A 16,967-nucleotide genomic window follows, 5' to 3' on the forward strand; every position below is an offset into this window, starting at 1 on the left:
CGAGATTTATAACAGTTATTTAATAAAAGCTAATAGTATTGGTGATGATGGCAAATACGATGGTAATAATGGTGATAGTGATGACAGTGGTGATGGCGTGATGGCGTTGGTGCTGATGATGAATGATGATAATAAGGAAGCATAATTAATGTGGGTGATAATGATTATGATGTCATAAAAAGGATTTCCTTTGATGGTGAAGATCATGGTAATGAAGAACCATTGACCACTTGCATTGAATTCCTAGAGGAATTGTTCTGGGGGACAAAACAATAGTCCGCCTTTTTTTATCCAAAAAAAATCCAATGTTTTGTCCGCCAGAACAATTCCTCTAGGGACTCAGTGCAAGGGGGCACCACCACGTGACGACAGCCATGTTTGATGACAGAACAATACGATCGTTTTACATGAGAAATAATTCCATTGACGGGTTGCAATCATTCCCAAGAGAGTTAAAAGACAAAAGCATGGCGGCCATTGTGGTACCGTTAACAATGGATGCTAATGAGGAATCTTTTGTTAAATGGTACCAACATGGCCGCGATGACGTAACGTGCAATCGAAGAATTCCAGAAAGTAAAGCTACTAAATTTGGGATTCTATTGTTCTGCCATCAGTGATCGCCGCCGGCAAGTGGTAGTGCAAAACCACTATCAATCACACCTTGACGAGAATAATAGTCTTACTTACCTACGCAGCCCTTGTATTTTGTGACTTCACTTTGCTTGTCTTCACACAGGTCACAGCGTCTTCCAATAACCTTAGCACCCGTGGTAGTACCTTTGAGGCAAGGGCACTGACCCCAACGAACATTACACTGCTGGCTCAAGCTACCAATAGATTCGCAGTTACATTTGTAACACTGATTACTCAAGCCAATACCTTCCACTTTACGGTAATGGTTGGGCTGTGGAAAACAAGCATTTTGTATTATTTACTATATGGTGAATGACATACACGATATACCTATTTCCCCGCATATTTTACGATCGTACAAGCAAAGTTACATGGGGCAATTTTTTTGCCATATCCCAACAATGAATTTCAAAGTTGACTTTATGACAATATTTGCAAAAAGTTCTGTTGACCATGTTTCGTAAAAATATTTTTTCTTATTTGTATTTTAAATCAACGCAAATAAACAGTTGTTGGCAAACGTGTTTTGCCTTGGCACCAAATGATATTTTTACTTTATTACACATTTAGGTTCGATATCAGAGTGATAAAGCCGTGAAAAACCATATCAGTGAAGTGATACGATACCACTTCACGGTAAACTGTACGTTTTGTTATTGTACCCTAAATGTGTAATAAAACAACTTGTTAAGAGCTTGATATCTTTTTTCATTCACTCGTTTTTCATATCATATCACTCGCTCACTCATTCGAAGACTCGCTCACTCATTCGAAGACTCGCTCGTTTGCGATATGACATGGAAACTCGCGAATAAAACGATATCAAGCTCTTAACGTATGATAATCTCTATATCCAAGCCCATCCCAGCTTTGTATCATCTTTGGTTAATTAAAGTCAACGAAAACATTTTATGAAAGCCGAACTGACGGCATACGCTTTTTTCTATTGAAAATAAGAAATTTAAAAAATCTCGTGCGCAAAAAAAAAAAAAAAAACAAGACAAAAATAAAACAACAAAAACAACATTGCTGACTTACATTGCAGTAGCATTCCCCAGTAGTCTTGTTGCACACAGGGTTGAAGTTTCTTCCTACTGGACAGTTACACGGTCCACAAAGACCAATACTTGAAGTACCAAAGAACTTGTCCCGACATGGCGTTTCCATTCGTGTCTCACAATATTCACCTGTATTCGATAAAACCCCGTCAAACAAATGTTGAGTGTTGTATGTCGTAAAAAATAGTCTGTGGTAAAAGTGCGTGTCGAGGGAACCTCACGGAAGTGCCCCGTATGAGGAGTGATGTTTGTAAAAAGTGAGTAATGATATAATTGAATCATAAGGGTGGGGAATTACTGCAGATTTTCTGACAGTGGTTGCATAGAGTGCCTCTTCTTTCGCAAAACTGCAACTCTCCCAGCAAGCAACTCTACTTATATACGACCCCAAGTCCGGGGATCAAACCCTTCACATTATGGTCCGCAGAAATAAGCGCTCTCACTGCTTGCACATGTGACACATATCCTGCTACTAGCTTTTTTACACTATATACGGTTTATGACATATCCTTACCAGTATATTCCCTTGGACATAAACATTTGAATCCTTTAGCAGATGACTTGTCTTTCACACATGTGCCGTATTGACATGGTTTGAAGCTACACACATTTTTGCACTGTTTACCCACATAGCCTGGCTTACACAGACACTTGTAATTGTCCCATCCTTCCACACATGTACTTTCCCCTGAACAAGGACTTGATTGACAATGAGAGGGCAATTTACAGCCATCATACACGTTGCGCTTCTTAGCACCATTGAAGTCTAGTTGTGAGCCATCAACGAATATACCTGCGAGATAATGGAAAACGTATATTATCGGCCGAATAATCTTTTGAAACGATTGGTAATAAGAGCTAGGAAGAAGAGAAAGGGTCAGAGGAAAAAAAGAGGAAATAAAGGAATAAAGAAAAGGAGGAGCAGAAAACTGGAAGAAAAAGAAGTAGAAGGAAGAAGGAAATGAAGGATGGTGGGTGGGTGCGTGGGTGGGTACGTGGGTGCGTGGCTGGGTGGGTGGGTGGGTGGATGGATGGATGGATGGATGGATGGATGGGTGGGTGGACGGACGGACAGACGGACGGATGGATGGATGGATGGAAGGAAGGAAGGAAGGAAGGAGGATAGAGGAAGCAAAGAAAGGGAGTGACAGGAAATGAGGTCGTAGTAAAAATAAAACGATAAGCTAAGCTAACCTGTTATGCAGCCTGTAAATGGTTTACTGATGTTCGACTGTGAGACATTTTTGGCCTGTTTTGCTCCAATCAGTATCTGTGAAGTAAACTCCAATTGAATCCCACTGCTTTTGGATGATGCTTCGTACATATAATCGGCGGTCAGCTTGACAAGACCTGGTAACCATGTGATTTGCACGTGATGCCACGCCCCATCGTCTACTATCAGTTCAGGCATTGTTATGGTTAATTTTTTGTCGTACTGATATGTGAGTTTGCCTCCAGAAATCTATAAGAGGAAAAGATTCCAGTCTTTGTATTACATGAAAATAACGAAAAAACCGCAATAACAACCAGTTACCATCATCACACCTCGAGAGAGAAATTACAACATAAATGTATCGATCTGGGCTGGTCGAAGTCAGGGCACGGTTAACTTACAGATCGAACCCTGAAACAACCACTTGGAAGTTCAATGTCACAGCACGGCTAACTCACAGATCGAACCCTGAAGCGACCTCTGGGATGATCAAAGTCAGGGTATGGCTAACTCACAGATCGAACCCTGAAGCGACCTCTGGGATGATCAAAGTCAGGGTATGGCTAACTCACAGGTCGAACCCTGAAACAACCTCTGGGATGATCAAAGTCAGGGCATGGCTAACTCACAGATCGAACCCTGAAACAACCTCTGGAATGATCAATGTCAGGGCACGGCTAACTCACAGATCAAACCCTGAAACAACCTCTGGGATGATCAATGTCAAGGCACGGCTAACACACAGACCGAACCCTGAAACAACCTCTGGAATGATCATTCAGGACACAGTTAAAACACAGAGCACAGATCGAATTGGAATTTCAGAGCGTGTTGGGTTAACGACGGAGGAAAACCAGAGTAACCGGTAAAAAATCCTTGAATCGAGCAACTCCCAACAAACTTTAATCACAGGCGATGCTGAGTCCACGTAGTGAACCTGAAACCCCAGAGATGAGAGGTAATGGTACTACCGATTCACCGCCCATGGTTGCTAAATGCATCTCGTATTACAAACTGTAAATCTCATGTCAAACACCGAATTTCGCATGAGCCGAACCTAATGACCTCAAAGTAGACCGCCTTGTTATCCATTGTTTCAATTAGGTTCGGTTCATGTGAAGTTCGACGTTTGACCTGAGCCTATGGTATAATTTAGGTCAAGTATAGAACACCTTAATCCAAAGGTTTACCTTAAGGATTCCACTGCTTGTTCTATAGCGGGTCTCGATTAGAAAACCACGTGCTTTTCTGGTTCTGAAGTAAAGGGACTGTTTCCATGGCAACTTAATGGCGGATGTTCTAAAGTCTTTGACAACAAGACTATCGCCAGTGAATCGCATCTTGTTCTTTAAAACTAGAAGAATAGAGACATTTCTATTTGATTTGGGATTGTATAAAGTCATTATTATAAAAACCATGATCTGGGTACAGAAAAACATGCGCATCTTTAATCTATACTATTGACGCAGGGAATTATTCCCTAAGTCATAAGTAAGCGCGCTTTGAGTGGATAAACTGAACTAAAACAGTGAGAAACATCTTTAATGTTAAAGATGTGTATTACGCTTCTTCAGTCAAGCAAATGTTTCTCGGAAAAAAAATGGGTTCTCGGATTTTTTTTCCGAAAAAAACTAGCTTTAAGTGTCGTAATTCGCATCTTTTATTAAATACCCATGCATAGCCAGAAAACGCATAACATGGTCACACAACATAGCCACGTATCACATAACATAGCCACATGCATAACATAGCCGTAGTACTTAGTACGCGCGCTTTGAAAGGTCAAACGGAAAGAAAACAAGTCAGACTACTGGAACTTTCTCCCTTGACCGAAAATCAAAAAACTATAATAATAATACGACTAGTTTTCTTTGTTCGGCTCTTCCATGTTTATCGTAATAATGCATACAACTACTCATTACTGACCTATCTCGCAGTTTTTACCACCATAGTCTTCAGGACACTTGCAGAAATAAGTACCTAGCGTATTAGTGCAGTTGCCACGTTTACATGGGGAGTTGCTACAGAAATCCTTCTTTGCAGCACAGTCGGCTTTGCTGCCATTTGCGAACTGAGGCTCGGCGAGGTCCAGTAAATGATAGTCAATATAAAGTTCCCTAAGGCAGCCTGTGTAATACTTGTTGGCGATTGGGTATTGGGAGAATGCAGGTGAGAGCCCCCCTAGCAATAAGGGCCCTGTCAGGTCGAAGAACCTGTATAAGGAATAAAGAAAATTTATGAAATGAAATTATTTATGACAACCATTTACATTAAATGTGTTAACCACATTTTACTCAGTGAATTTTTAGTTTCATTTTCGGTCGTTATTAGTTTTTTTTAGGTTCTGTGACCTGCACTAATGGCACGTGTCATGTGACATTGGAAAAGTAACGAATAATATAAGAATCTTTTGGTATGTGTCACGTGACATTCGAAGAGTATATGAATAATATAAGAAATTTTGGGTGTGTCACGTGACATTCGAAAAGTATATAATATAAGAATCCTTTGGTATGTGTCACGTGACAATGGAAAAGTAATTTATAATATAAGGATCTTTTGGTATGTGTCACGAGACATTGGGCATTTTTTGGTATCACCTCTTGCTATCCCTCCCCCCCCCCCCCCCCCCCAATTATCATATCTAATGGTCCGTCCCTAAAAATCCTTTATTCTATCCATGCGCCGACGAAGAAACTTTACCTTGACGTCTTTTTGATGTCGAGTCGTTTTGCTGCAGCGCAACTGTACGAGCCCTCTTGGTTACCAAACTGAACAGCTATACCCAACTCACAGTCATCCAAGATAACAATACTAGTCTGAGAATAAAAAAAAAACAGGATAAAATAGGTCACTCAAGAGTATAGAAATGTCTGAATTTATTTGCTGTGTAAAACTTAATCAAAACATTGTGACTGAAGACATTTAGCCCAGTGTCTTTAAAGTTTTCGGCAACGATTTTATTTGAAAAGCTGGAATTATTTATTCGCTGTTTTCGTTACTAACTCGATTTTCTTATCGCATTTTTGCAATCGTTACTGCGGGGGTTGACTAGTTGTCATAACATATTCGCTCCACTAAGTCTATCGCTGTTGCTATTATCATCTTTCAAACTGCTCAGGAGAAAAATGAACTTGATAAACGAAGAACCTATTCAGACAAATCAAATGACAAATAAACTTCCTAAAACCACAAATTACAGACAGCAAATTCAACTGACCTCTAGTGTCTATTTTGTTAGCAGCAATTTGTTTGCCTTTTTGTCAACTTATTTATGTTTCTAGAAATTTCCATCTTATACGATAGAACATGTTCGGGATTTTTGAGTGCGAGGGTGAAAAAACAAATAAACTATGTTCTGATAAAATACGCTTATCTTGTGGCATGATGAAAGGGTTTCTAAACTTATCTCGTTAATTAAAAAAATAAAACAAAAAACACATAAATTCCTTAATGAGAAAAGTAAACAAAGCTAATCGAAGCCACATGTGAAGAGTGTCAGTGAAATATTAAAATGGAAAGTTGTCCAATATAGTCAGAAGCGTTTCCGCAATTTCTCGGTGTCCCATAAATATCTCACTTTAGAGTTGACACGCTAGGGTCAGAACGTATCTCGGTAGCGCGAATGTTAGATATTTAATACGCCATTAGCGTTTGACCCTATCATGCAACTATCGTGGATTTACTGATAGCCCGGAGAATTGTCAGTCCTATATGTGCATTTAGTGTGCCTAGAAATCATATAGCTGGTCAATTAAACCACCAAAAGAAAGCGGAGCAGAATAAATAGGAAGCCAATAACGTAGAATCCGAAAGTTCTGGAATAAATATACCTGCTTAAAATAAAGAATTTTTATCGAAAGTAAAATCCTATGAATAACTCTCCCAAGTAGGTATATCGAGCTATTGATGAAGGTTATCAGTAAAGATGTGTTTTGAGAGAGTTTTGAGAGCAATGTTCACTATATCTAACAAGATCTATGAAGAACAAAGCCAGCGGCCCTTGTATCGCTCATTCCCCGAATACCATGATATCTGTAGCTTCGCGAATCGAAGATTTGCGTAAATACCATATTGATCTTTTGCGCCATGAATACACTAAAAGCGGCGAAAGAAGTTGATCTAAAATCAAGTTTACTCATGGTAGATAATGTTCAACTGAGACATCATGGCGTTCTTGTAAAACCACTCACTCATCATTCTGGCATACTGAGGCTTGTGCAATTCCTTGTTTTTATCCCGTTTTTATTTTGAATTCGAGAGAGCTACAAATGGAAAAAATCTATCGTTCCATCCGGGGAAAAAAGCCCATACGAAAACAAGTCCGCAGTATAGGTATCGAGACGCAAAAGGGGAACGAAAAAATAGATGCTGCCTGCCTTAAGACCCAGCTGCTGTACAGAGTAGCAGTACCCACCCTCTCCCCCCTATCCCCTCAAACCCCAATAATACGTATTTAAAAAGACTGTTTTGAAAGAAGACATGACTGATATGAGGAAATCCCTGAGATATTCAAGGAATCTAAAAAACCTACGATATCCGCAGATATAAAGATATCAAAACAGCCAGGTTCAAGATGGTTGTGTCTAGTCGAGCAATAAGCGTCATCAAGAGCAAATGATTAAGACATCTCAATCTCTGATCAATATGGCCGCTTTATACAAGATAAATATATAAACAACAAGTTGCGCACGTTAATTGACAGAATGAATCTAGATTGGTGATCAGACACGCCGACTGACAGCGACTGACGTATAATCCAACAAAAATAAACGAACGAAATTCGCCGTTTGTTGACACAGTCACCTTTGATCATCTAAATTTTTTCTTATTCGTAAGCACTCCCAAGAGAGTCTGGTGACAAAGTCATGGCGGCCATGTTGGTGGATCGAAGCTAATAAGACGTCTTTTGTTAAATAACATGGCCGCGATGACGTAACGTGCAAATGATTGACAATCTTACCTGATTCTTGAAGACAGCTGTCACCGTGTGCCAAGTACCATCATTAACACCACCTTCCACGTTAGTAACCGCACTCGCCGCATCTTTTCCAGTATTAACGGTGAATCGAACCTGGCCATTAGTTATCTCTAAGGCAATAAAGTCATTCTCGTTGTTATAACGACCATTGTATAACAGCACCGCGTCGGACTGTAATGTTGCAAACTGAAGCTTGATGTGTACTCTCCACTTCTGCGTGAGTGCTAAAGTCAAACAAATTAACGGTTAACGAAATCTAATCAGAGTTAAAAGATCTTCTGTAGATCACTGAAAGGAAGTAAAACCAGAGACCTCAAACAAAAATCATCGAAACACAGGAGAGAACCAAAGAGCGACTCTTTTCACACATGTACCATTTCTGAGGTAAAGAACATGGTGCATTGTGGTCTAGCTTCGGTACAAACACCCTTCGTTCGCCATACCTTATATGGTATTGCTCTTACCCAAGCTAGACAACAATGCACCATGTTTATCGAACTCAGAAAATGCCTATTATGGCTGGTCCGAGGATTAAGCCTTCGAACTGTGGAGAAGTGTACATATATCATCCCGCTTCCCCATAACAATAACAACTATTCGTCCAGTTCATTACCTGGAAAGGCCAGGTAATCACCATCCTTGAAACTCCTGGTCTTGAGTTCACAAAATGGAGTACTAACGGTAGGTTTGTCTTTACAGCCACACTTAAACCCTCCAGCGCCATCATCAAGACAATGTCCAGAATTCTTACACGGGTTTTTGCCGAGCTGTCCTTTCTTGGGTTTAACGTTTCCTTTGGGAGGGCACGAGGCACTAGTCATGTTGACTTCACAATTTTTACCGCTTCTGTTTGGTTTACACAGGCACGCATAGCCTTTCTCCACGCTGATGCACTCCCCGTTGTTCCCACATGGGTTCGAGTAGCAGAGATTGAGATGTGTGTCACATAGCTTCCCGCCGCGATAATCAACCGGACACGTGCAGTTGAAGGTGGTCTCTACAGGCACGGTACGGAAGACCACTTTTGGGGAGCTCAGGATGGTGGAATCGCCAATAAACTTCCTATAAGTAAGACAATCCCTGTGCATGTCTGGTAAAGAATTGCAAAGTTTCTGTCCACATAGATCGTCCGGAAAAGGCATCAGGATGATGTTGACCTCCTTGGATATCACATTGCGGTGCAAATAAATGATGTTGCGCACATAATGAGAGTCGAAAAACCCATTATACAATCCACTGGAATCTTTCTTGCGCACAAGCATCCAGATCGTAAGCTGTGTTTTATCATCCTGGGTGATTGTGGTCGATTTAATGATGATTGATTTAATGTCAAACAGCAACACTTGGTCCATGCTACACTTTAATAATTTCGATATACTCTTGATTAACCTATCGTATGCCATGTTCAAGAACTCTTGTACAGTCATATCATCAATATTAACTTGTAGGCTCTGTGATAGCATTTCGGTTGTGATGGACGTCACCATTATGGACCCCTTTGCATTTGCATAGTTAGCGCCATCGAAAACTTGGATTCCAATCTCTGCAGGTTTCATGGCGTTAACAAGGGTTGGACTCACAGAGAGTTCTCCCGTAGTTCGATTTAGACGAACCCATTGCCGTTCGTTTCCATACGTTAAATCAAATTCCAGTTTATCGGAGACATCGGGATCGTATGCTGGGATCCTATACTTGGCCTCTGGAGGTACGACGTCTTGTTTGACGTTGATGCTCATAAAAAAGTTTTCTAAGACGGGTCGGTTGTCGTTGATATCAGTAAGCGTAATGATGACTTCAACGGGCTCGAATAAAGGCCGCAACGAAGCGAGAACTATGAGTCTGTAGACGGACTGAGTCTCGTAATCGAGTTCCATAGCTGTAGTGATCGTTCCCTGTCTGGGATCAATCTTAAAGCCCCTGGGCGAGTTCCGATCTATGCTATAGATTATAAGTGTATCTGGAATCAAGTCCCGGGGCTTGGCTTTGACTTGTAGAATAGACGTCCCTGGTGCGATGTTTTCGTTGATTCGGACTTCGTACCTCGGCTTTTCGAACTTCGGAGGGCTGTCTCTGACGTCTTCGAGGGTAACCTCGACTGTGGCTGATGTTTGTCTAGGAGGCGTTCCTTTGTCTGTAGCCAGCACGGTAAGCTGATAAACTGCTTTAGTCTCTCGATCAAGAGGTTTGCGTGTTCTGATGACGCCTTGACTTTCGTCCATCTCGAATGCACCATCTCCATCACCTAAAAAAATACCAATTGTTCATGAACCAGGAAAAAAAATCTCTAATAGTCATAATTAATTAGATATATCGATTTGACCAGCACTTTTTAAATACTCAATTAAGATTTTAATCAGTTTTGTAATTTGTAACCGCTTATAATAAAGAAATTAATTGCTGTACGCCAACGGTAACACATGACACCTACTGTTAGCATGCAGGTAGTTCAAGTGGTATCAATAATCCCGTTTGTGCCGGCGCATGTACTGATATAAGACCATAGGCTACGGATGGTTGACCCTAGTTCTGACACACCATATCATACTATAAGTGACACTAGCGTAAATACAAGGCACAGGGACCAGCGTGACAAAACTATTGGCAAGGGCTATGCGTATGCGTAGGAGGTCAGATTATAATCTAACTTGAAGTCGAATTCGTCATAAAGTACAAAATAGTAGAAACGATAATCATTAAAACAATCCCGCACTTCGTGGTTCCGCCTTTGACTGCATCAATTATGAATGGGGAGGGAAGCCTTTCAAGGGTTTCGCCTGTTTATTGTATTATGTTATTATATTATTATATTATTATATATCATTGTTTATAAACAATGCCTTCAAGGTGTTACTGAGTTCAGCAAGATATTTTCATAAACTATGGTACACCCTGCTGTTCCTAAACAATCGTGGTCTAGGAGGCATGTAAAAATATTTTGGTTTACGTCACTCCTCTTTGTTATATCCCTTGACGTTCTTTTACTGTTTCGAGCTTGTCCTAACAGTAGAAGAACGGTCTATGGGAGGGGGGGAGGGGGGTGAGGGTGGCTAGCTTGCCACCCCCTCCCCTTTAAAAAAAGAAACGTAAAATCCGAAAAAAAAGAGACATTGATACACCCAGCGGAAGTCAAGAATCATACAAAAATATCAAAATTTTTGTTTCTAAACAACTAGCATTTCTAAAAAAAACTATTTTTCTCCCTTTTTACGACTCTAGAGTTTCCACTAAATAATTTAATGGCAAAATTATTATCCTAGATAATACTGTCAAATGCCATTAAAGAACAAGATGGATGAAGGAAATGTTACACATTTTTAAAGCCTATCTTTTGACCATTACTCAAAGTCTGATTCAACTTGATGAAGGAGATGTTAGACATTATTCAAATACTCATTTAAATCTATTTCCTTTCAGCATATTTAAAAGAAACCCGATTTAAAGATAAAGTTAGGCATGAAAAAATGGAGTAACTATGATACAGCTTAGCTCTGTCACTAGGCAACAAAAACGTTGGTTCACAATGTCATCTCAGATCAATAGGAGACTATAACGACAACTAAACCAATATGTAAAAGGATCAAAAGATATGGTTGACATTTGATCCTCCAAGTCAAGAATGATTAGAAATGCATGTTGCCAAAGACCAGATAAAGAGTTAATCAAATTCAAAAAAAATCCAAAACATTTTTTTCCTTCTTTTTTCGTCTATTGAGATGAAAAGCTTTGACTTGATTTTGTATTTATTTGCACTTTTATAATTAATTTTCTTTGGGAGAATATGTATGTAAATATATAGTACTTTTTTATCAAGAAAGATAGAAAACAAAAACAAGGAAATATAAGAGTGTAAGATATTGATTGCACTGAATAATTTTGAAATACTTTCATAACCAATATTCTAATAACTCTGTGTAAAAATATATATGTACTATAATAAACCGAAAATTAACAAATATCTATTATTTAATAAACATTGGAATATTTGGATTAGGTTTGCGTTGAATAATAAGCATGGAAATAAGTATGTAAATATATAGTTTCAACATGATGACCATTGACCCAGCCTCTTGAGAATATTAGCAACAATAACAAGCTTTTTGAGGGACTTGAAATGTCAAAGACATTTAACACTTGTCATAACAGATTAAATAACATGACACTTCAATTTTATAGCCAACAAAATACAAGCTGTAGATTCCTTACTTACTTACTACTTTACTACTGTCAACCCTTTTTCTATGATATCAATATTGCAAGGAACATACTATTACTATTACTATTAGTTACTACTCCTAACATAGTTAAAGCAAGATTTGTAATTGACTATAACTAATTGTGACATACATATACTACTACTATTTTTCAAAAAAAATGCCTTCACTGTTATATACACCTGTAGGTGAATATAACAGTGTAAAACATAAATTGTGACCAATGAGTGTGCCAGTAAATCTTATTTTCAATTGATAGGCTGAAGGAAAGATTTAAATTATGGATTTTTTAAAAAATTTAAGAGGGTTTAAAGTTCCAGTGACCTCTCTATAATTACAATCAATTTTTTGCATTACTTAAACCAGCTAATACACTTACCATTGACTTCAAAAGAATACTGGATCATCTTGTTAAGCCCTGAGTCTATGTCAACTGCACTCACTTGGGTTACTCTCTCTCCTGGCTTGATGTCTTCTTTAATAGTGGCAGTATATTTCTTCTTTAAGAACCTAGGAGCATTATCGTTGACATCTAACACCCGAATAGAAACATATGCTTTCTTTTTCAAGGGGGGGCTTCCATGGTCTGTTGCGGTTACTTCAAACTGGTATGACTCTTTTGTCTCTCTGTCTAGGGACACTGTTGTTTTGATAACACCAGTGGTAGGATCAACTGCAAAAGCTGCCACAGGTCTTTCAATGGAGTAAGATATTTGAGCATTAGTTCCTGTGTCATCATCTGTTGCAACAACTTTTAGGACAGAGGTTCCAATTTTAGCATTCTCTTTGATTCTTCCCCTGTATGACCGCCTCTTGAAGACAGGAGCATGAGTGTTGGCATCAGTGACATTAATATATACAATAGCAGTACTGTCAAGCATGCCATCACTTGCTCGCACAGTGAATACATAGAACTTGGTCTTTTTGTAGTCCAACTTGCAGCCAAGTGATATCACACCCAAGGAGTTCATACGGAAGCACCTTTGGTGAGCAAATCGATCAACAGAGTATGTCACATCAGTTTGCCCTGCATCTGGATCCTTTGCTGTAACTTGCAACACTGATGATCCAAATGTTGCCTTCTCAGAAATGGATGCCTGATATTCTGATTTGCTAAACTTTGGTGGATTGTCATTAATATCAAGGACAGTAACAGTCATTTGTGAAGTTCCTTCTTTTGATGGTTTACCTTTGTCAGTTGCTTTTATACCAAATTGGTATTGTGCATTAGTCTCTCTATCCAAAGGGCTGGTAGTTGAAACATCTCCATTTACTGGATTGATTGCAAATGGGACATCAGTTCGTATTAAACTGTACACAATGTCTTTGTTACTGCCATCATCTCTGTCAATTGCCTGCACCCGAGAGAATACCTGTCCTACCTTGACATTTTCTAAGACAGATACCTTGAAATTATCAGAGATGAATTCAGGTGCATTATCATTGACATCCTGGAGGATGATTTCTACCTCAGTTTGGTTGTCCAGAAATGGTCGACCCTTATCCTGAGCACTCACCCACAAATAAAAGACAGATACCCGTTCATAGTCGAGCTTTGCTTTAACTCTTAACTGTCCATTAATTTTGTTAATGGAAAATAGATTCATGTCATTGCCACTAACAATTTCATAGACCACCTCTCCATTGGTACCCTGATCACAGTCTGTCGCAACTATAGTAGTTATAAGAGTGCCAGGACGGACATCTTCTCTGACCGTTGCTCTGTATGTTTGTTTGGAAAACTGTGGGTAACAGTCATTTATGTCAGTTAGGGTAATTTTAACATTAACAGTTGCATTCTTTGGTGGAGTACCTTGATCTTCTGCCTTGATTACAAGATCATATGTTGGTGTTTTCTCTCGGTCGAGATCTTTCTCCACAGTAATGACACCTGTCCGGTCATTTACATCAAATGCATAATCTATACTCTTTTTGTTTAGAATACTGTATCTGACTTCACCATTCATACCTTCATCTTCATCCCTCGCTCTCACATTCAGAACGAAATCTCCCATCACCTTGTCTTCTGGTATGCTTGCAGCATAAAAACTCTTCTCAAAGACAGGTGCGTTGTCGTTAATGTCATCCACCACGATGGTAAGATCGGTGGAAGATTCAAGAGGAGGTGTACCTTGATCTTTAGCCGTAACTCGAAAATAATGCCTTCCCATTTTCTCTCGGTCAATAGTCTGTGTAGTCGTGATAACTCCAGTATCTGCATTAAGACTAAAGTAGGACTGACTTAGGAGATTCTGAGAAGCAGCCATGGAATAACGAACCATTCCATTACTCCCACTATCAGGGTCCGAAGCAGTGATCGTAGTAACGGTAGTGCCTTTAGGGCAGTCTTCGCGTACGTTAGCTTGTAAATAAGAGCTAGTAAACTGTGGCGGATTATTCCTGATCCTTCGCTTGGTTCTTCTCAACTTTTGATCAAAACTCCTCTCTCCATCGACAAAAACTTGAAGATTTGCTATGAGGGTTGGTTGGCCTTTTTGATCAAAAATTCGTCGTCCTGATGCCGGAAACGCAACTATGATGTTGAATACTCGTTCTTGTCTTCCAATCAAAGATTCACGTAGAAGTAGATGACCCGTAGTCGCATCAACACTGAAATGGTTTCTTGATCTTTGATCAATAAGTCGAATAAATCGAGGATCCAAAGACGAAGATGAGCGGTATAAAGCCGTCAATGGGAATATTTTCGTCCCAATTTTTGCTCCGCGCGAAACGACTGCGTAACCTTCGAACTTTCTCGTACTAAACTTAACAAAGCAGTCTCCAGCATCCACATAGATTAAAACCGATTCCAAAGTTATTAGAGAGTTGTTACTCTTATAAACAGCTTGTATAAAGCATTCTATAGGACTGTATTTTATCGTCGAACAGTCCGGTTTCCAAGCAGCTCGAAGTATACCAGTCCGAGAATCCAAAGTTAAAAATTTTAAATTAGCTTTGGAACTTTGCGGTATTGTTAGTGAATAATTAGTAAGTTTGGAGTTCGAAAAGTTTGCTATTACCTCTTGTGAGTTCGTTGATCCATAAATATGTAAGACTCTGCACTCGACGATAGATAAAGAGATATAAATTAAAGTCCTTAACAAAATAGTCATGTTTAGAGAGTAAGAATCCTCGTGAAGCGATGTTACTTGTTAAGATCAATGTTGCCACCAAAAGAACACTCGAATTTGTATCAACGAACGACGGGTAACCATTTTTGAGCACAGGTAGTTATACCATCATCGTAGCTACCAAGCGGCATTCAATAAATCTAATTTCTGAGGTTTCTTTGGTGCTTTTTTGGAGTGAAGAAAGGACTCACTTTGTTCGTTCTTGTTGGTTTGTTCACGATCTCCTGTCGGCAAACGGGCTCTCAATTCAATGACAAGTTTGTGCAAACAAGACCTCTGATTGGCTGAAAAAACCCCACGTGACACGAAGTCGGCCTATTCTGTAATCGGACGCTTCAGTCTTCCAAGCTTCTCATTCTGAAGAATGCATTCTTCAGAGGCATTTGTATTTGTAAACAGAGCATAAAATTAATGGAAATGAAATGCAACGCTTTTGTCCTTGGGCTTAAGTGGTTCGAATCGATTTGCCCAGACTTCGTTTGTCTGACATCAATGGTTCTTCTCCGCTTTTAAGCGCAGAGGATCTCAATCTTCAAAAAAATTTGCTCGGAATTTTATCTATGAGGGTGTTGACGGTTTTTTCCCTAGTATTTGGATAAACTGAGATCAGCCATCTCATTGAGAGGAGAGAATTACGGTCCAGTTAGAAAGACAGCTAAAGAACTAGACTGTGCACACAAATGTGTCACACGATCTAAGCATTACGAGGTATTTGAGTTTCTCATCCAACATCACCTTAAAACCGAGACAACAGACGAAAGTAATGTCAACAAATAAATCGATTTAGGTTCTGGATTTTCGCAGATGGATTGACGGACTTTATTAAATGCGACTTTTCCGTGTTTGTTAAAGGTAATATGGCTTCCATCAGTAGCACTTTAAAGGTTTTCCATCAATTACAAAGCTATTAAATTAACGCGATCCCCTTGTTAATTTCACACATGATTTTATTATATTATGACAAGTTTTGATCACGAAAATCAGTAATCGTACGTAAATAGATACGCTTTACTCAAACGTTAAAAACAATTCATTAGTCATTTTCTAAAAAACCTAACCTGTTTTCACAGCATATGCTAATTTGTATTTTCAGCGTTGTTTATATGAAGGATTTCCTATTTAAATTTTATATTATTGACAATGTTATTGATTCTTTCATCGAGTGCTGTGGGGTGCGACACGCGCATGGTGTGGTGGGTGCGTTGTGTGACCTCATGACGACTGTGCTCAGCCATGCCAAAAAGTCAATCGATCGATAGCCTTTGGATCCCTGTTATTCACTACAAAATTATGATCCTTTAGTGCAACTAATTTAGTGCGACTAACTTTATGGGATCGTTTTTGCTTCCTTGATATTTTTAATCAAAGTTACAGACCATCGCTTGATTCAATAGAACGACAAAACATGGGTTATTTTGTTGTGGGTTTGTCTAAAGAGTTAAATAACTGACTGACGGTATTTTCAATTTTCTCAATGCCCATTGTGTAAACAGAACCACAGGTGATGGCCACTCATTTGAAAGAAATCCACATGTGCTCGACCACTGAGGTCATGTCCGGTTCATCCTCTGGCCGAGTTATTTCAGCATGAGGCATCATGTTTTCTTTTCCCGTTAGAGAAAAACCTATATTTTTCATTCCTCATTACGTTCGTAATCAAAATAAACGAGGATAAGCAATATATAGAAATCAATTTTTTTCTCTTAAAATTTTTTTGTCCAGAGAAACTCAGACTCA

General features: G+C 39.2%; 1 protein-coding gene across 1 annotated transcript in view; it reads right to left on the reverse strand.

Moving 5' to 3' along the window:
- LOC116295624 (cadherin EGF LAG seven-pass G-type receptor 2) overlaps nucleotides 1-15,468 on the reverse strand; it is a 48,077-nt gene extending 32,609 nt beyond the window's left edge. The window contains exons 1-10 of the mRNA XM_031703505.2: nucleotides 12,479-15,468; nucleotides 8,502-10,130; nucleotides 7,871-8,112; nucleotides 5,611-5,726; nucleotides 4,834-5,120; nucleotides 4,098-4,261; nucleotides 2,889-3,156; nucleotides 2,209-2,487; nucleotides 1,675-1,823; nucleotides 691-907 (exon numbers count right to left, since the gene is read on the reverse strand). Coding sequence (XP_031559365.1) covers nucleotides 691-907; nucleotides 1,675-1,823; nucleotides 2,209-2,487; nucleotides 2,889-3,156; nucleotides 4,098-4,261; nucleotides 4,834-5,120; nucleotides 5,611-5,726; nucleotides 7,871-8,112; nucleotides 8,502-10,130; nucleotides 12,479-15,212 — 6,085 coding nt within the window. The 5' untranslated portion in view covers nucleotides 15,213-15,468. The remainder of the gene's footprint in view (nucleotides 1-690; nucleotides 908-1,674; nucleotides 1,824-2,208; nucleotides 2,488-2,888; nucleotides 3,157-4,097; nucleotides 4,262-4,833; nucleotides 5,121-5,610; nucleotides 5,727-7,870; nucleotides 8,113-8,501; nucleotides 10,131-12,478) is intronic.
- Nucleotides 15,469-16,967: the final 1,499 nt, after the last annotated feature.

Source organism: Actinia tenebrosa, unplaced genomic scaffold (genome assembly GCF_029948245.1).
Source record: "Actinia tenebrosa isolate PJP-AT-01 unplaced genomic scaffold, QUT_ActTen_1.0 PGA_scaffold7__59_contigs__length_16204524, whole genome shotgun sequence".
Classification (NCBI taxonomy): Eukaryota; Metazoa; Cnidaria; class Anthozoa; order Actiniaria; family Actiniidae; genus Actinia; species Actinia tenebrosa.